The 20,581-nt window shown below is 44.8% G+C and overlaps 1 protein-coding gene across 4 annotated transcripts in view; it reads left to right on the forward strand.

Moving 5' to 3' along the window:
* The window catches only part of G6PC3 (glucose-6-phosphatase catalytic subunit 3), a 42,979-nt gene that overhangs the window by 18,070 nt on the left and 4,328 nt on the right, over positions 1–20,581 (forward strand). For 3 of the 4 annotated variants that reach the window (XM_088470628.1, XM_088470624.1, XM_088470627.1), the window contains exons 3-5: positions 5,811–6,028; positions 13,786–13,886; positions 15,103–15,181. In XM_088470628.1, coding sequence (XP_088326754.1) covers positions 5,811–6,028; positions 13,786–13,886; positions 15,103–15,181 — 398 coding nt within the window. Of the gene's footprint in view, positions 1–5,793; positions 6,029–13,785; positions 13,887–15,102; positions 15,182–20,581 lie in introns of all 4 variants that reach the window. The other variant, XM_088470625.1, reaches the window with a different exon arrangement.

Consider the following 20,581-nt stretch of genomic DNA (forward strand, 5'->3'; position numbering starts at 1 on the left):
AGAGCGCAAGGCTCTGGAGGAAAGTCTGACAAATTTGCTCAGTTCCTAAGTGATTACAATGTGTACCCCCCATTCAGAGAGGTACAGGTTTTTATTCACACCTGTTTCTGATAAAGTCAAGGACAAGAGTAGATTTAAAAATAAACAAGTATGTCCAGGTAAATCATTTTTCAGATGGAGACAATCAAGTCAATCCTGAACAATTGTGAATTATTGGCTTCCATAGACCTCCTAGACGCCTATTTCCATATCCCCATTGCCAGACAGCATCAGGCATATCTCAGGTTCTGTAGCCTGGGCAAGCATTATCAATTTACTTGTCTCCCATTTAGTCTGTTGGTCGACCTGCTGGTGGCAGGAGAATCAAAACAGATCGTACAGACCAGAGTAAATCAAGTCATTCTATTTCTTCAAGATCATGGATGGCTAATAAATTGGGAGAAGAGTCAGTTACATCAAGTTTCTGGAAGTACAGATAGACACCCTGCAGGATACAGTGGCACTCTCGGAAGAAAGGTGCATAAAGATCCAGGCATTGTCAGCTCTAATACAGTCTCAATGCAGAATCCAGATTTGCATAGCTCTTCAGTTACTAGGAATATTTTCCTTAACCCCAGATACTGTGCCATGGGCAAAATGGCATATCAGAAAATTACAGTGGGAGCTCCTGCTAAAACACAGGTAGAATCTTCTTTCCACTTGAATCAAGAATTCACATTACCAACGTTTTGTCCTCAACCTAACAGCGAGAGGGAAGAGAAGTTACATTCACTGGACCTTATAAGAGCCATTTCAATTTATCGGTCGTCTCAAAGATATCTGAAAGATAGAACACCTCTTAATCCTTCCTGCAGGAGTAAGAAAGAGTCTGGTACAAACTGAACAGGCCATCTCCAGGTGGATCAAGGAACTCATTGTCTTGATTTATAATAAAGAAGGATGTGGGCTTGTAAGGCTCAGGCATTGGTGAAGGATCTCTGCTGAGCAGCGGCATGGTCATTATGCTCTAGACATTTTAAGAAGCTCACTTTAGAGGTCGAATGTTTCAAGCGGCAACAGAATTAATTGTTTGTTCAGATATAAGCATATACATTGAAGTCTCTGACTGGCTTTTATAGCTCTCCCTATGCATTTTTGCTTGGAAACATCCATAGTAAGGCTGCCATGGAGGAATGAAGAAGAGAAAAGTGGATAATTCTTACCAGTAATTCCATTTCTTCCAAGTAATCCATGGCAACCTACAAATTATCTCCCCTGTCTGTGTTTCTTTTAAGAGATACAGTATATGGTTTGACCTAACTCAGAAGAGAAAAGACAAGGAGCAATAGTAGGAGCTACCTTATGTAGGCAACGTGGACAGTCTGACCTTTTCCCTGTGTCTACTTAAGGGGAATGGGTTAATAACCCATAGTATCTCTGCCATGAATTACTTTGAAGAAATGTAATTACCGATGTGAGTAATCCATTTTTATCTGTGTGAATAGATGTACTGTCTGTATTAGTTTGTACTAGGTAGGCCAATCCAGGCTCATTTTTTCAATCCCAGGCCGCCCACAACACACAGACTCCAGTGCGGGCAGTGCGGCCATACAAGGGGATGGGCTGGTTACGGCAAGTGTCATAAATCTGGGTCTTAGCATTGCTTACAGGGGCAGACATTCCCCCATTGCTGTCTCCAGGCCTATGCTAAGACATTCCATTACTATTACCTGATGCACCTGAGAAGCTCAGCAATTCTCACCTGGTCAGCTACACCAATGGCTGCTGACCACCTCCTATTTAAACCAGTTCCTGTGTGCAACCCAGTGCCTGAACATTGTGTGCCTACCCCAGATAGTTCAAGGCTGCAGGCTTACTTTGTATCCTGTGTTCGTGTCCTCTGTGACTTTGTTGCTACTTTGTGGTTTCTGGCTATTCACCATCTACGCTGAGTGTCGCTCACCTGCCGATGTGTCGCAGCATTCCCGCTTCATACAGACCTGCTATCCATCTGCTGCTGTGTTTCCATTACCTGTCAGCGTCACAGCATCCATGCTGCTTACCGACCTGAGTTCCATCTGCCACTGGGTTACGATATCTATCTGCACCGCAGCGTCCATGCTGCATACCGACTTGAGTTCCATCTGCCACTGTGTTCCGATACCTGTCAGTGCCTATACTGCATACAAGTCTGCACTACCATCTCTATCTCAGCTTGTAAGTATATCACTTTCTTCTTCAGGGTCCATAGGCTCCACAGTGGACCTTGGTGCCCGGCCGGAGTCGGTCAAGAGCGCTCTGGAGCAGGTTTTCATCCAGAATGTCTCTGTACATTGCTGCATTCATCTTTCCCTCTATCCTATCCTCTATCCTGACTAGTCTCCCAGTTCCTGCCGCTGAAAAACATCCCCATCGCATGATGCTGCCACCACAATGCTTCACTGTAGGGATGGTATTGGCCTGGTGATGAGCGATGCCAGGTTTGCTCCAAACAGAGTTAAATCTTTGTCTCATCAGACCAGAGAGTCCTTCAGGTGCATTTTGGCAAACTCCAGGAGGGCTGCCATGTGCTTTTTACTAAGGAATGGCTTCCGTCTGGCCACTGTAATATATTCTGGAAGGTCCTCCTCTCTCCACAGAAGAATGCTGTAGCTCTGACAGAGTGACCATCGTGATCTTGGTCACCTCCCTGACTAGGGCCCTTCTCCCCGATCGCTCAGTTTAGACGGCCAGCCAACTCCAGGAAGAATCCTGGTGGTTCCGAACTTCTTCCATTTACGGATGATGGAGGCCACTGTACTCATTGGGACCTTCAAAGCAGCAAATATTTTTCTGTACCCTTCCCCAGATTTGTGCCTCGAGACAATCCTGTCTCGGAAGTCTACAGACAATTCCTTGGACTTCATGCTTGGTTTGTGCTCTGAAATGCACTGTCAAGTGTGGGACCTTTCAAAATCATGTCCAATCAACTGAATTTACCACAGGTGGACTCCAAGTAAGCTGTAGGAACATCTCAAGGATGATCATTAGAAACAGGATGCACCTGAGCTCAACTTTGAGCTTCATGGCAAGGGGCATGAATACTTATGTACATGTGATTTCTTAGTGGTTTTTTTTTTTTTTTATTCAATCTGCAAAAATCTCAAAAAAAACTTTACACATTGTCATTATGGGGTATTGTGTGTAGAATTTTGAGGACAAAAATGAATTTATTCCATTTTGGAATAAGGCTGTAGCATAACAAAATGTGGAAAAAGTGAAGCGTTGTGAATACTTTCCGGATGCACTGTACTTACATCTGCCCGGTCTGGTTCGGGTAACTCGTTTATTTCGATCTAGGTGAGTATAGATTATTTTTTGCAGGGCCAGGCACATGGATTCTACTTGAGAAGGGGACAGACACATCTGGAAGCAGGTAAGTATGTATGAATGGGTAGGTGTATGAAATAAAGTTTTACTAGGCACGGTGTGTGTGTGTTTTGTCTTTAACTATTTTACAGTGGGGGTACGGGTGCCGGCCGCCTGGCATTTGTAGTTCCACAAGTTCCAAAGGGCAGGCATGCTGCCACCTGTAGTTCCACTGTAAAATAAAATAGTTTTCTTTGATTTTACAGTTTATTACCCCTGTACCCACAGCCCAGGGGTGCGGGGAAGACCCGGGCTTCAGACCAAGGCTGCGGTTTCGGGGGGGTACCCCTTCTTGGGGGGGTCTCCACTTCCCCTTAGATCCCCGGCTTGGGCTGATAATACTTTGGCCACGGTGTCCCGGTAATAGTGTCTCCGGGCTGTGGCATGATAGCCCGGCTGTTTTGGGTCCGGTTTTTTTCCCCCTATAATTAAAACCCAGGACTGGCCCTGCAGACAGGTGCTGGTTCCTAAATTACGGTGGAACCCTACTCATTTTGTTCACCGTAATTTTAGGAACCAGGACTGGCTGGCAAGTCCGGGGCTGGTTAGGCTTTTGGGGGGGGAGACCCTACGTCATTTTTTTAAATAATAAAACACTTCATATTAGGTATTCAGGCAGAAACATACACAAATCACATTGATCTGTGTATGTTTCTGCCAATCTCGCAGCTCAGGAGGTGGTCTATTTGAAACATAATTTATCAGTGAGTTTGCTACAAACTCACCCCAGATTGTAAACTCGATTCTTAGTAAATTTGCAAATTGCAACTTTATCATGTAAAGTACTTCCTAGTTTGGCCGATGGTGAGTTTAGTCGAGTTTGCAAACTCACGTGAGTTTTAACAGTAGAAGAGAAAACTCACTTCCAAACTCACCTCCAAAGTCACCCCTGTTTTAGTAAATTTGCGAGATTGAAAAACAGGCTAAACTCGCATGATTTTGCAAACTCACCCAAACTCAATGTTTAGTAAATTTACCCCCAATATTTGAACAAGCGTATAGTTAGGGCTTCATGGTCCTATAGATACGTACAACTCTGCATACGGGCGAATATCCACATTTAGTTAATTGCATGCAATGCGAGTGTAATTGCAGTTGTCTATCATGCTACTCCTAATTGGCCCAATTGTTCTAAGCATAGGCCCTGATTCAGAGCCGGACGCTCTGACAGAGCGCTCGCTCTGAATCAGGGCCGTCCCTGCTCCATTTTGGAGCGGCCTCCTGGCCGCTCGCACAGCTGTGGGTGACCACCCACAGCTATAGCGAGCGGCCAAAATGATGGTCGCGATGGTCAAGACCATCGCGACCATCGGGCTTGCGACGAGACCCTGCAGTAGGGTCTCGCTGCCACAAGCCCAGGAGTGCTTTTGGCTCTATCAGAGCCAAAATCACTTCCACTGACATCACTAGTGACGTCAGTGGGGCCGGACCCAGACGGTAGGCGTTCCCATGGGAACCTCCGTCTGGGCAAGCACGCCCACCAAAGGGGGCGTGCTGTCAGTCACCATCGACAAAACGCCCCCTTTGGTGCGAGACCCCAAGCCGTCATTATTCGGGTCTCGCGCATGCGCACGACGGAGGCGCCTCCGTCGTGCGCATTTGGGCACCATCGACCCGCTTGCGAGCGCTCGCGAGCGGGTCAGAATCAGGCCCAGAGTCCTGGATGTAATGACACTCCTCTGCACAGCTCTGTAATTTCCAGCTGCCTTCACAAACGTTAACTGATTTTATATTTATGAGAGGACGATGGGCCTGATTCAGGCTTGTACGCAAACCCGATGGGTGCACTGTATATGTGCCGGGGACTTGGTGCGCATGTGTTACGATGCCACTGTGTCCCCGGTGGCAGTGCCCTCAATGCTGCAGCCTGATTGACAGGCTGCTGCCTTTTGGGGGCGGGGAATGGGCGGTGACGGGGACCGTTCCCTAAAACCGAGGCGATGGTGATCCAATGCTGTGTCTTTGGACGCAGCACTTGGATCTGTGATGCCGGCAGTGGGCGTCTTTTTTTCTTTAGACGCCTCCTGAGGCATTAGCATATTTTAACATCACTGCTACGTCCAAAGACGCAGCCGCGATGCTATTAGCGTACATCTCTGAATCAGGCCCGATTGTGTAGACAGAGGATGATATGTGTAGAAGATGATATGTGTGAGGTTGGGCACTGAGCTGATATGCAGTGCAACCATCATTAACTGTCACCCACACGCTCATATACATGAGATGTAACTGGCACTAGGACAGGAGTGATGGGAAAGGTGAGGTGGGGCCAGGTGAAAAGCTAAATTAATTAAAAAGTGTTCATGGTACATGTAGTTATACAATGTATATTTCATTGATTTTTTTTGTTTAATCCCAGATCATAAATTTGTGGCGACTGATATACTTTAATTAACATGCCTTTAGTCTGTGCTCTGTTGCAGATGGATGAAGTACACAGTGCTGGTGTTGCCTTGGCTGGTTACCTGCAGGAGCACCTCCCTGGTTCTGCCGAATTCTGGCTCTGGATGACCTATCTCGGAGACCCTGGGAACATATTTCTCCTGTACTTCCCCCTGGCATATGCTCTTCAGCGCAAACTGGGAGTGACTACTCTGTGGTTAGGCATCATATGCGAGTGGCTGAATGTTATCTTTAAATGGTGAGCTACAAATATGAATGCATTAGTATGACCTTTATTTTTTTCAAGGAGGCTAAAAGGAAGAAATAGACCCATGAAAATACATTGGGCTTACATTTCTACTTACTAGATAATTCATGTAAATGCAGCCACCTGAGAAATGCACAAACAGCATGGTGTTGTGCTTTACTACTAAGGTAATCGACAATCATGCTGCATATCTGCATAGAAAAGTCTACATTGAAAACTAATTATAGTACAGCCATACAGCATGTACATGTTCATATGTGCCCAGATATATATGACTGTTTTGGTAACCTTAGAAAAACTTGCTGAGATGAGGTTACATCCATAGATCTAAAGATTGAGAATTTGTAGCTTATTATGATGTTAACTTAAACAGATTGATAACTTATTTGTAATTGAGAGACAGTTATTTATAAGTTACTTTTCTTTTTTTTTTCCATCAATAAATTTTTATTGAGTATAATGCAAAATATTTATGGGGGCACAGAAAAAAGAAAAAAGTGAAACATACATAAAATAAATTATAGGGGGGTGACAGTACATTCAAAGACATTAAACAAAAACTAAAAAACACAATTACCAGAATAGATAATTAAATTAAATATTTTGGTCCCCCTGTGGAATCTCATTCAGATCAAAAGGAGAGGCACTTCGAGGGATTGGAGAGGGCAGGGACAGGGGCGCCACCCCTCCATCTGTAACATAAAGATGTCAAGGATGCCATTTCACAATAGGGGATGAAGTAGCCGTAGAGTAAGCAACCTCCCTAGTCTCCATTTCAAAATGGGATTGTGTTTTAGTTATAACTTTGGCAAATGGGGGAGGGGAAGGGGACTTCCAATGCTGAGCTATAGTGGCTTTGGCAGATATCAGAATGTGGCCGAGAACGTACCGGTCAGATTTGGGAACGGAGATTGGATACCAGTGGAGAAGGGCGAGGGAGGGATCTAGAGTTAAAGTGAGACCTAGGACATCTTTAATAAGAGTGAATACGTCTTCCCAGAAGGGCGTAATAAAGGGCAATCCCAGAAGACATGGAAAATAGAGCCTTCAGAGTGATAGAGACGCCAACAGAACTTTGAGACTGTAGGCCAGATTTTGTGTAATCTAGAGGGTGTCAAATATAATCTTTCTAAAAGTTTTACATACATTTCAATGTGATTAGAACATTTAGATATAGAGAAGGTAGAGAGATTAATAGTCTCCCATTGTGAGAAGGTGAAAGTACGTTGAAGATCTGTTTCCCACCGGAGTTGGGCAGGGGATTTAACTGTCGGAGCTATGGGAGATAGTAGGGAATACCAGAAAGATATAGCCCCACTAGAGGAGGGGTTATTAAATTTACTCAGAATTTGGTGTGGTGGAATCTGGAATACGGTAGGGCCGGTGTTCATCAAAGCATACCAATGTGTAAGTTGGTGATAGTAAAACCAGGCTGGGGGTCCCAATGGATACTTAGTGCAGAGGTCTAAATACGATAGAATAGAGGACGAGGAAAAAAGGTCTGCTAAGGACACAATACCCAAAGTCATCCAGTAGGACATATTAAGACTAGGTAAAACCTTGTTCAACGCCTGAAGGGAAATATTTCTGGTGGGCAGGGTAAAATCAAAATGGGCCGGGAGATTATAATCCCAAACTTTTAAAGTATCCAAGATTGTTTTAGGGAATAAGGGGAGGTCGCAGTCTATGGGGTATCCATAAAAGGTCAGGAAGGGGAAATTGCCGGAGGATAGCATGTTCCAGATCTACCCAAGGTTTAACAGAAGGGGGAGAAACCAGTCGCATATTTGAGAGAGAAGGGCCACTTCATGATATCTGGTCAGGTCAGGGAGATTAAGGCCTCCCTGAGGTTTAGGACGAACCATACGACTATTAGCCATTCTATGGGCTTTACCCTTCCATACATAAGAAATCATCAAGCGGCGCATCTGTTGCAATAATTTACCTGGGATAGATACATCATTTTTGGTAATAGTATCATTTTGAACGCCGCAATACGGCCCAACCAGGAGATCTCGTGGCTCATCCAAGCAGTAGCTAGAGAAGACAATTGCATCAAAAGGGGAACATAATTTTCAGTAAAAACATCATTAATAGAGGATGGTATATTAATTCCCAGATAGGATAGGGAAGACTTCTTCCAAATAAAATGGAAACGACTCTTTAATGAACGTAGAGAGAAAGGTGGAATATTAATGGGTAAAGCTTCAGTTTTTGTAACATTCAATTTATAGTAGGAAGCTGCACTATAGTTGTCTAAAATGCTGTGGAGCGATGGCAACGAAATCTCTGGGTCGGTGACAAACAACAAAACATCATCTGCGAACAGACATAATTTATGAGAGGTGTCATAGATCGAGAGCCCTGGAAACTCAGATGATTGGCGGATTTTTTGAGCAAGGGGTTCTATGGCCAGCACATATATTAGTGGGGAAAGGGGGCACCCCTGTCTGGTGCCATTGGAAATTGAGAAGGGTGAGGAGAGAAACCTGTTACTAAAAACATGAGCAGAGGGATCAGAATAAAGGGCATTAATGGACTGGAGAATGTCACCCCGAAATCCATACCATAAAACCTGACGCATATATTCCCAGTGGAGCCGGTCGAATGCCTTCTCAGCGTCAAGAGATAAAAGGAGGCATTGTAATTTATTGAACGACACCCATTCGACCAAATCTAAACCCCTCCGGGTGTTATCGGGAGCCTGGCGTCCATGAACAAAACCCACCTGATCAGGGTGTATCAGCCGGGGAAGTAATGGGTTTAAGTGGTTAGCTATCAATTTAGCAAAAATTTTCACATCCGTATTAAGGAGCGCAATGGGTCTATAATTTTTACTCTCAGAGGGATCTTTACCAGGTTTCGGAATGGTGACTATTTGTGCTTCTACCATTTCGTGTCGGAAAGATCCTATATCAGTAGCTTCTGTAAACAAATTTAAAAGAATTGGGGAAAGGGCTTCAGTAAATACAGAATAAAAAGAGTTTGAAAAACCGTCAGGGCCGGGAGCTTTGCCCTTGGGTAATTTCTGAATTACTTCCTGAATTTCCTTCAAAGACCAAGGGGCATTCAGGGACGCCAGGCCATCCGCATATAGAGAAGGAAAAGATAAATTGTCTAAAAAAGAGGAGATAACATTAGCCGAAGGTTAGGGGATTGAAGGGTCCTCACGTAAATTATATAATTTCTCATAATAGTCCGAAAATAGATTAGCAATGTCAAGAGGATTAAGGCATTTCGAACAAAGAGGTGGTTAAAAGACATTTAATTCTATTGCGAGCTTGATGACCACGCAGCTTACGTGCTAAAAGACAGGAGGCTTTGTTACCGGCCGTATAAAATTTATGTCGAAGACGAGTAAAAGCTGCTTGCATATGTGACATAAAAAGTTTTTGGAGCTGCGCTCGCACTTCTTGAAGTTGTTTGCACAATACTCTAGTGGGGTGGATTTGATTCTGGGACTCTAAAGACCGTAGGGTAGATTCCAGACTATTCTGTAGTTCACGAGAGCGAGCCTTAAATTGAGCTCCTCTTTGGATGGAGGTACCACGGAGTACTGCTTTTAAGGCACACCAATGTGTGAAAACAGAAGTATCAGTAGGAGAATTAGTCTGTATATATAATTTAAGAGAATCAGTAAGGGCCTGCAGAGTCTCAGGATCTTTTAGTTGGTACTCTGGAAAACGCCAGGGGCGCCTGCTAGAAATTTGATGGCCTATATCCCAAATCCATAAGACAGGCGCATGATCAGACCAAATAATAGGGAGGATCTTAACCCTTTTAGTAGATTGTAGAATTCTTTTATCCAAAAGGACAAAATCAATTCTAGAGTAACTATTATGGAATTAGGAAAAAAAGGTATAATCTCTCTCATCTGGTAGGTAAGTACGCCAAGCGTCATACAAATCGTACTCCGCCAATAATTTCTTAAAGGCCAATGAAGGGCCCATATCACGAGGGGAAAAAGAATGGCCCTGGGGAGAGGATCTGTCTAGTTTAGGGTCGAGAGCTAAATTAAAGTCACCCAGCAAAATAAGTGCTCCTTGCCGAACTTATTCCTTATATTTCCTCAAAAGTGTCTCGTAAAAAGGGGACCTGACGGGAATTAGGGGCATAGAGAGAAACCAAAGTGACAAGAGTCTCCTCAACCTTCCCAATAAGAATGAGGAACCTGCCGTTCCCATCCTCTATTTTTCTATGTAACTCAAATGGGGTATTGGCATGAAACAGTATAGCAACTCCATTACGTTTGAGAGGGCTATTAGCAGTATAGCATACAGGGTATCTATGGTCCTTAAATATGGGGGGTGCTGAGGATGAGAAATGCGTCTCCTGGAGAGCTACAATATTAGCCTTATGATGATGGAAAGTAGAAAGAGCCAAGCGTCTCTTTTGTGGGGAGTTAACTCCCTTCACATTTAGCGAAAGGACTTTAACCATTGGATAATTTAAAACAGTGGAAAATTGAGAATGTCCTAAATGTACGTGTCACACAACAACAAAAAAAGGAAAAAAGGTTACACATGTAAATAGGGAAAGGGGAAAAAATAAAAAACAAAGGCAAAAGAGGGAAATAGAAAACCCAAAAGGCTCAATATATCGGGCCACAGCAGTTGCCGTGAAAAAACAGTACGGCAAAATGGTTAACATGTGGGGCGGGCTGTGTCATTCCCCATCCCTGAGACCTATTATGAAGCATATTATAAACATATAGTAATATATCACATTTACCATCCCCTCTCAACCTAACAACAGAAAAATAATCTCAATACATACTGTGGTGAGATAGAAGGCAGGAGAAGGGGAAAAAATTATTGTAATCAAACAGTAAACCACTTACTTTAAATGGAACAATAAACAGAAATTGCAAGGATACAACAGACCTTACACCGGAAGTGCTCGTATTTAAGAGGTACAGCATGGAGTGTCCACAAAGGAAATCCAGATCTATAGATATGGAAGAGACAAGGGCCCTCATGCAGAGCGCACGCTCTGAATGAGGGCCGTCCTCCATAACTATGGAGCGTCCTCCTGGACGCTCGTATAGCTGTGGGTCACCACCCACAGCCTATATGAGCGTGCAGTTTGATGGCCGCGATGGTCGTGACCATCGCGACCATCGAAACTGCGAGCCGGAGCCTGCGGTTGAGGTTTTCAACCGCAAGGCCCGGAGTGATTTTGGCTCTATCAGAGCCAAAATCACTCCCACTGACATCACTAGTGATGTCAGTGGGCCGGCTTCTGACGGGAGGCGTTCCTTTGGGAACGCCCCCGTCAGGGAGGCACGCCCCCGGCACGTCCACCAAAGGGGGCGTGCTGTCAATCAACATCGACAGCACGCCCCCTTTGATCAGACACAACGAGCGAAGGAAAGTCCTTCGCTCGTCGCGTCTGGCGCATGCGCACGACGGAGCTCCCTCCGTCGTGCGCATGCTCAGTGCAGACCATCGACCCACTTGCGAGCGGATAGCCGCTCGCGAGTGGGTCTGAATCAGGCCCAAAGTTCCTAAAGAAGGACCTTGGTTGTGGCAAATAGCTGAAGAATATTGAGATGGTTCGCAATAGTCCGTTGCTGAACAAATCTAGATGTATCCAATAGAAGACCAGGAGACTTCGAAAAATTCCAAAAAGGCAGCATAAATCGGCTTCATCCCACTCGAGACCACTCCGATTGGAGAAGAGGAGCTTGTGAAGATGTGGGAATCGAGACAGAAATCTCCCATTCTGCTAACAATTTGACGCCAGCTTCCAGTGAAGAGATAATAAATGCTGAACCATCTTTTCGCAACATAAGCTTCACCGGGAAACCCCATCTGTATTGGATGTCGTTATCCCGAAGCGCTTTTGTGAGAGATTGGAATGTTCTCCGTGTATTAATGGTGTGGATGGAGAAGTCGGGAAACAACTGGAGATTGTTAAGAACTTCCGCATCCCCCGAATCTCGTGCCGCCCTTAATATCTCTTCTTTGATATGGAAGAAGTGAAGTCGCAGGAGGACATCTCTGGGAGAGCCTGCCGGAGCTGAGCGGGGCTTAGGTAGACGGTGGATGCGATCGATCAACATGTCGCGAACCTCTGCAGATGGCAATAACTTCTGGAAGATGTTCAAAGCAAAGTCCTGGAGTTCTGCATTTGATACCGATTCCGGGACGCCTATGATTTTAACGTTGTTCCACCTGGATCTATCCTCCAAATCCGCCAATTTGTTTTTGACAGCCGCCAACTCCGTGAGGACCGAGTTATGAGAGGTTAGAAGATCATTATGCGAGGAAACTAGTTCTTGCATCTTAGTCTCCAAGTTGTTCGAACGGTCCCCAATACCAGTCACTTCACTGGTGAGTTGTTTAATAGACACTTGGAAGTCAGAGGTAAGGTCTGTGCGGAATGCCTGAAGCATTTGATGGAGAGTGCGGACAGTAAGCGAAGCATCAGCAGAAAGATCAAGGTTGACATCAGGGCTAGGAGAAGGGGCAACCTTGGTTGTCAGCGGAGATTTCCCAGCAGATGAATCGGTGGTTTTCTGTGTTACAAATTTGATAGGAGGTGCGAGAGTAGACAACTTGCTTCTTTTGTTAGGCATACTGTCTTCGTATAACAAATATAAACAGATATGAAAAGTCAAATGGTTTCTGTTGCGGTCAATGCAATATTAGGTAAATATGGGATGTGGAGGTCTCAAAGGGATGAGTGATGGATATGACTGAAAAAACATGGCAGCAATGGATGCTACTACCCTGCTATTAGGGAGATGTTGAGGGGTGAAATATTCATCCAGTAGCAGGAGTGTAATATTGAGATAGATAGGCCATGTATATTGTATAGCAGGGTGTTAGGGGAAGAGCAAGCTGTAAGGAGATATGTTGTGGGTATGGGGCCCAGGTCCAAGATGGCGCCTGTGGCTTCCCCAGAGGTGTTTGTAGCAAAACCTGGTGGTCAGCAGCCCTGGAGAGGGAGAGGTCCGGCTCAGCAGGGGGAAGCAGGAGGCAGGATCGATGTGTCCAGGTGCGCCAAGCGGCACCCGCGGCAGTGACGTCAGACCGGTCCCCGCCGGAGCTCCGGACTCGAGCCCACGGCTCCCGGAAGGTGAGTAGGCCGCAGGGCTCCGGCAAGCACTGAGACCTCAGGAGGGATCAAGGGCTTCACGAGAGGGCGTCAGGCACCACCGGACAAATTGGGGATGAGGCAGCAACCGCGATGGCCAAGTCTTGCGGGTCCCCGTCAGGGCTCCAACGCGAGGCCGCAGCTTCTAAGCGGGAGGTAGGCCGGAGAGCACCGGAGGCCACTAGAAATTCAGGGATGCAGGTAACTGAACGGGGGGAAGCAGGCACCTTTAGGGAGTTGATGGTAAATAGCAGGCCCCCATTGACCAGCAAAATAGGCTCCTTACTGGCATATTTGGTAGGAGCTCCCCCAAAGCACGTCCATACTAGCAGACAGTCAGGCCACGCCCCCCATAAGTTACTTTTCTTAAGATAATAACAAAAATTAATAAATGTAAACACAATGTAATATTAGTAACTGTACTGTGTCAGCTGTGGCATATCAGGAAAGAGCAGTATAGGAAAATAACAAAATATAAGAGTTAACTCTGCACATATTGGCAATTAGGAGAAGGTATACCTAATGGAAATAAGTCTTGAGTTAGTATATGTTCACTTAATAATGTCTGTAGAACCTTTGGTTGTAATCTCATATGTCACATTATATAACCTGTTAACATTCCTCTGTTGCTCGCTCTCCTCTTACAGGTTTCTGTTTGGAGAGCGCCCATTTTGGTGGGTCAATGAATCAGGCCTATACGATGACCATAACCTGAAGCAGTTCCCTTCCACTTGTGAGACAGGACCCGGTAAGTACCGAAAACTGATAGGCAATTGAAAGTATTTTGGACTACAATAAATAAAGCCCTTCCTATACTTGAAGTATGCCACAAGGTACTACATGTTTGTTGTGGACTATGGGCCTGATTCAGAGCCGGACGCTCTGACAAGAGCGCTCGCTCTGAATCAGGGCCCTCCTACCTATTATTGGAGCGGCCTCCTGGCCGCTCGCATAGCTGTGGGTGACCACCCACAGCTTATGCGAGTGGGCAAAAAGATGGTCGCGATGGTCAAGACCATCGCGACCATCGGGATTGCGACGAGACCCTGCGGTAGGGTCTTGCTGCCGCAGGCCCAGGAGTGCTTTTGGCTCTATCAGAGTGATGTCAGTGGGGCCGGCCAGGGACGGTAGGCGTTCCCATGGGAATGCCCCCGTCTGGGCAGCGACGCCCCCGGCACGCCCACCAAAGGGGGCGTCCTGTCACTCACCATCGACAGCACGCCCCCTTTGGTGCGAGACCCATAGCGACGGCTTGGCCGTTGCTATTCGGGTCTCGCGCATGCGCACGACGGAGCTCCCTCTGTCGTACGCATGCGCACTGGGGCACCATCGACCCGCTTGCGAGCGGGTCTGAATCAGGCCCTATAATCGGTCTGATTATGGTTCACAACAAACATGTAGTAACCTTGGTGCACCCAAAAGCCCACGCAGCAGCATCTAGTGGCGGTCGCCCGTCTGTGAGTTTATGCGAATGCTGCTACAAACTCCTTCCCTACGGATGATGCCCACTTTTAACATCAGTACATGCTGCAATACCGATTGGTGCATCTTTATACATCACTATCAGTTGCACCGTCGAAACTTGCACCAGCCCACCAAGTGCAGTTCTCCGTCTGACCAGAGCAGCCACTTGCATTGACACACCTGCGACACTCCAAAAACACTCCCACTGAAGGGACCATTTTTGCGTACATTTCTAACCATGTCCTAATAACCGCCCAGGAACTTTTCCAAAACTTTTCTGACACCTTCTGTCCGATCACAACAGCAGTTTGTGCATAAACTCTTTGTAACGCGTGCGCTATAGGAGTTTTCAGAAATGTTTGCATAAGCACAGTTGCAAAAAATCACTCAACTACGTGAATAGCGGCATTGCGTGCGTATTGTATACAACTCAAATTCTGGCCCAATAAGTACTAATATTGACTTCTATGTGGTCCTAACGCAATATGCATTATTCACAGGAAGCCCTTCAGGGCACTGCATGATTACAGGAGCCGCTCTGATGCCCATAATGATGTTCTTTATGGACCGTTTACAGAGGTAAGACGCTACAAAATATCACTTTACAGTTTTTTTTTGTGGCAGAAAGACTCGCTAAAGTCTCTTGCACAAACTAATGCTAGATGTCAGTGGAAATTATTTGCACATTTGTCACATTATCAGTCCGGTATACATGGTGGCCCTTATGTAATAGCCTGCGAGTTACAGGAACTGGCGCTATTCTGGCGGCAATAGTTTCAAAAGCAAAATTGATGAGCAATATCTTAATAATATGTGATTGTGCTTTTACTCTGCATTACCATTAAGTTCTGTATGTCTGGCCATCAAGCAAGGCCATGATAAAGACAACTCATTGCTGTCTAAATCAGACAAACAGAAATAGTGACGCTAAAGGATTTCCTGTGTGGATAGGATTATTTAGATTTAAGCAAGGGCGTAGCTACATTAGGCATAGGGGGTGCGGCTGCTACTGCGCCCAGCCATCCCCCTGCACCCAGTAAATCTGCCAGCAGCTTCTCACCAGTGTGCTGCTGCAGGGCACGTGTTGTCACAGGCCCGGACAGCTCTGTCTCTCTCTCTCCTCGCTGGGAGGAGGCATGGCTGTGTGTGACTACACCCATGTGCAGGAAGCATAACTACCTGACTGACTAATTAGTGAATCATAGCCTTCTTATATACCATGTTATATCTTACACAATTAGGATTATAATATTTTCGTTTATGATAATATATGCTGATCACCATTTATTTAAACCTTTTATGTCACCTAAGCAGACATTAGATCATTTACAAACATTACGGATAAACTTCAAATAATTAGCTAATTATTTTGCTGCTTAACCATTATGCTTGTAAATGCTGTACTGTTTGCACTATCTGACTGCTTAATTGAGATACAAGGTTTAAATGAATGGTGATCAGCATATAGTAAGTATTATAAATGTTTTAAAAATATGTCTCTCTAATGTGCATGATATAATGTGGCCATAGGGCCTGATTCAGAGCCGTTCGCTATTTGCGGTCGTTCGTTCAAAAACAAGGGGTGGCTATTCAAATGATCCGTTCGCAAATTGCAGTCTGTTCACACCTCTAAGTCTGAACGAGCGAGCAAAACATACGCTCGTTTATTAGTTACAAACGCCCCCTGGCCGCTCGCACCATACGTCATGTCCGCTATGTATTAGATTAATCGAGAACATCGACCAGCGTATGAACTGCTCGCTATTCTTGTGGTTGGTTTTTGCTACCACAATCTTGCGAGCAGTTCTGGCTTTAAAATAACCCAGTGACGTGGTCAATGACGCTGCTGTATTAATTATGCACACCCATAAAACGCCCGTTTTGACCTTTAAGCACGCCTGCGTTCGGATCTCCACTCCCCATTTTCAAGCACCTTCCCCTGTTACCACCCACATACGCCTCATTCTGTCACTCAAAATAGCAGGCATTCGCTATATTGCGAGCACATGAATTTCGGCCGCACTGCCGCTAGCGAGTGGCTCTGAATGAGGGCCATAGTCTAGTACTGCCTCTGGCCAGTTTTCCTTCCAGCATGTCATGTCTGAGGATTGATTTGGATAGGAAGAGGCGTAGGAGGCTAAAGGAGAGATTAGAGGAGCATGGATAAACTTGGGTGGCTTTAACCAAGACCTTCTCATATAGGGATATGAGGATATGGTAGTGAATGAGGTGCCCGAAGGCGATGTCAGAATAAAGAAAGTCTATTTTATTAATAAAATGAGTTGAGAGATTAATAGTTTGATTTGACAGAAGTCCGATGTTGAATATTATAACTTGCTTTGATAAGGGTTTGATGATAAAGAACAATAACTTCATTTAAATAGAGGCTGATGATGAAGAACAATAACTTGATTTAATAAGGATTCGATGTTGAAGGATAAGTTGATTAGTTGTAGATCCGATGTTTGAAGAATAATAATTTATTTGATGATGATCCGATGTTTGAAGAATAGTATTTGATTTGCTGAGGATCCAATGTTTCAAGAATAAAAATTGATTTGCTGAGGATCCGATGTTTGAAAAATAATAATTGATTTGCTGAGCAGGGGTGTATCTAGGGGTCTGAGAGCCCCTGGCAAAGTAAGCAACTGGCACCCCGCCCCCATATTTGAAATAGGGAAGGTGCATCTGGCAAAAAAGAGACGTGGGCTTATGAAGAAGGGGCGTGGCCCCACACACACACATATTTTTTATATATATATACAGTCAGGTGCATAAATATTGGGACATTGACAGAATTTTCATATTTTGGCCTCTATTCACCACCACAATGGCTTTGAAATGAAACAAACAAGATGTGCTTTAACTGCAGACTTTCAGATTTAATTTGAGGGTAATTACATCCAAATCAGGTGAACGGTGTAGGAATTACAACGGTTTCTATATGTGCCTCCCACTTTTTAAAAGTAATGGGACTATCAACTCAAAAGCTATTTCATGGACAGGTGTGGGCTATTCCCTCATTATTTCATTATCAATTAAGCAGGTAAAAGGTCTGGAGTTGATTCTAGGTGTGACATTTGCATTTGGAATCAGTTGCTGTCGACTCTCAATATGAGATCCAAAGAGCTGTTACTATCAGTGAAGCAAGCCATCATTAGGCTGAAAAGTCAAAACAAACCCATCAGAGAGATAGCAAAAACATTAGGTGTGGCCAAATCAACTGTTTGGAACATTCTTAAAAAGAAAGAACGCATCGGAGAGCTCAGCAACACCAAAAGACCCGGAGGACCACAGAGAACAACTGTGGTGGATGACAGAAGAATTATTTCCCCGGTGAAGAAAAACCCCTTCACAACAGTTGGCCAAATCAAGAACACTCTCCAGGAGGTAGGTGTATATGTGTCAAAGTCAACAATCAATTGAAGACTTCACAAGAGTGAATATAGAGGGTTCACAACAAGATGTAAACCATTGGTGAGCCTCAGTGAAGCATGGTGGTGGTAGTGTCATGGCGTGGGCATGTATGGCTGCCAATGGAACTGGTTCCCTTGTATTTATTGATGATGTGACTGCTGACAAAAGCAGCAGAATGAATTCTGAAGTGTTTCGGGCAATATTATATGCTCATATTCAGTCAAATGCTTCAGAACTCATTGGATGGCGCTTCACAGTGCAGATGGACAATGACCCCAAGCATACTGCAAAGACAACCAAAGAGTTTTTTAAGGCTAAAAAGTGGAATGTTATGCAATGGCCAAGTCAATCCCCTGACCTGAATCCGACTGAGCATGCATTTCCCATGATGAAGACAAAACTGAAGGGAAAATGCCCCAAGAACAAGCAGGAACTGAAGACATTTGCAGTAGAGGCCTGGCAGAGCATCACCAGGGATGAAACCCAGCGTCCGGTGATGTCTATGCGTTCCAGACTTCAGGCTGTAATTGCCTGCAAAGGATTTGCAACAAAGTATTAAAAAGTGAAAGTTAGATTTAGGATTGTTTAGTTTGTCCCATTACTTTTGGCCCCCTAAAAAGTGGGAGGCACATATAGAAACCGTTGTAATTCCTACACTGTTCACCTGATTTGGATGTAATTACCCTCAAATTAAATCTGAAAGTCTGCAGTTAAAGCACATCTTGTTTGTTTCATTTCAAAGCAATTGTGGTGGTGAATAGAGGCCAAAATATGAAAATTCTGCCAATGTCCCAATATTTATGCACCTGACTGTATATATATATATATATATATATATACCTTTCTTGTAAAATATACTTGTATAGTATTATTATTATTATTACCATCCTGAAAGCCATCAGTGGTTGTTCTGCAATGCAGAACATACACTGTTACTGGCCCCAGTGTCCGTCACCAGACCCTACTACAGATATCAAACTCAAAAGAAACTACAGCTCCCAGCAGCCCTTGCTGCCGGGAGCTCCTGGCAGCAAGGGCTGCTGGGAGCTGTAGTTTCTTTGGAATTCCTTCACTGTACCGCAGTGACTGACACCAGCGCCGATAACAGTGGCTCCTGCCTGCTGTTGTGCGAGTCTCTGGGCAACACACTACCCAGGGGCGCACACCGACACCAGGTACAACAACTAGTATGTGTTTCTACCTCCTGGCACCGGATGGCATCGCCGGTCGTCGCCCCTTCTTGGCTGGTTTCCCTGGCGAATTCCATCCTATCCAATGGGTAGATACGCCCCTGTTGCTGAGGATCCAATGTTTGAAAAATAAAAATTTTGATCGGTAAGGACCAATGATGATACTTTATTGTAGTTAATCGGTAAGGACTGATGGTGATACTTTAATGTAGTTGATCGGTAAGGACTGATGGTGATATGAGAGATAATTCTCGATGGCAATTCCAGACTGCAGCAGATGGTATCGGAGTTCCAGATGAAGGAAATGGAATAGGACGGACTGCACTGTTCAGATAAGGCATATCCGGTAGCTCAGTACTTTAGCTGTAATTTCAGCGATTAGGGACATTGTACTGGCAACAGAGGCCAGTCAGGAAATGGAATTTATAGGGGAGGATCCCCGATGATTGGATACTGCGGTCAGAAGGTAGTGTCCTTAATGGAGGCATGGCGTCAGAGTCCAAAATGGGCACGCCCATATCCCTGTTCAGACGGGCACTCCGACATGCGGCCTGTATGTCAACATGCTGGGGAAGCCTGTTAGGAGTAGGAGGTCGCAGAGAATCATCAGCATGCCCAAACATCAACCAGGCGCGGCGTGCAGCCCGGACAGACCTCTGTGCCATCCTGGATAGGCACCAGAGAGGTAAGAAAGCAGTTTCAGCAGTGCGGATCATGACAGAGCTGTTTGGGTCCGTGACAGCAGATATGCTACCTTGTAGCAGTGAGGGAGGCCTGTGGAAAAATGTAGCTATAGGGCCCCATAGATCTTGCTATGCCCCTTGATTTAAGGGTTTCCCCATCTTCAGAAAACTTATATGCCGTCTTACAACTTTTGCTAAAAACATTGAATATTTCTTTCTGGTCTCCTGTACTGTAATGCTACATAATCAAGAAATGTTGTTTTGTTTCATTGCCCCCAGATACAACAGGGCTCCGACCTACGTATTACATTTGGTTATATCTAATTTAGCATTGTATCTCAAGACAACACAAATAAACACTGTCTGAAGGGTATGTAGTTAGCAAGTCAACATTCAGAATGTCGACACTGTAACATCGAATGGTTCAGAATGTCAACATTATGCATTTCTACATTATGATCATATAAGGGTCAATGTTCAGCTGCAGTTAGGGTAAAATAGTATTGATGACATTCTTACTGTCATCCATCATGCGTATTGAACATGTTCACATTGTGAATGTCGATATGTCAAATAGCAACATTTGGACCTTGACAACATTCAAACCAGGTCGACATTCTGTTTGTTAACTTTGTATACCACATACGACTTATGATAAAAATACATGTCTGAAAAGTAGAGAGAATAAA

The sequence above is a fragment of the Taudactylus pleione genome, unplaced genomic scaffold, assembly GCF_031769625.1.
Source record: "Taudactylus pleione unplaced genomic scaffold, aTauple2 ptg000102l, whole genome shotgun sequence".
Lineage (NCBI taxonomy): Eukaryota > Metazoa > Chordata > Amphibia > Anura > Myobatrachidae > Taudactylus > Taudactylus pleione.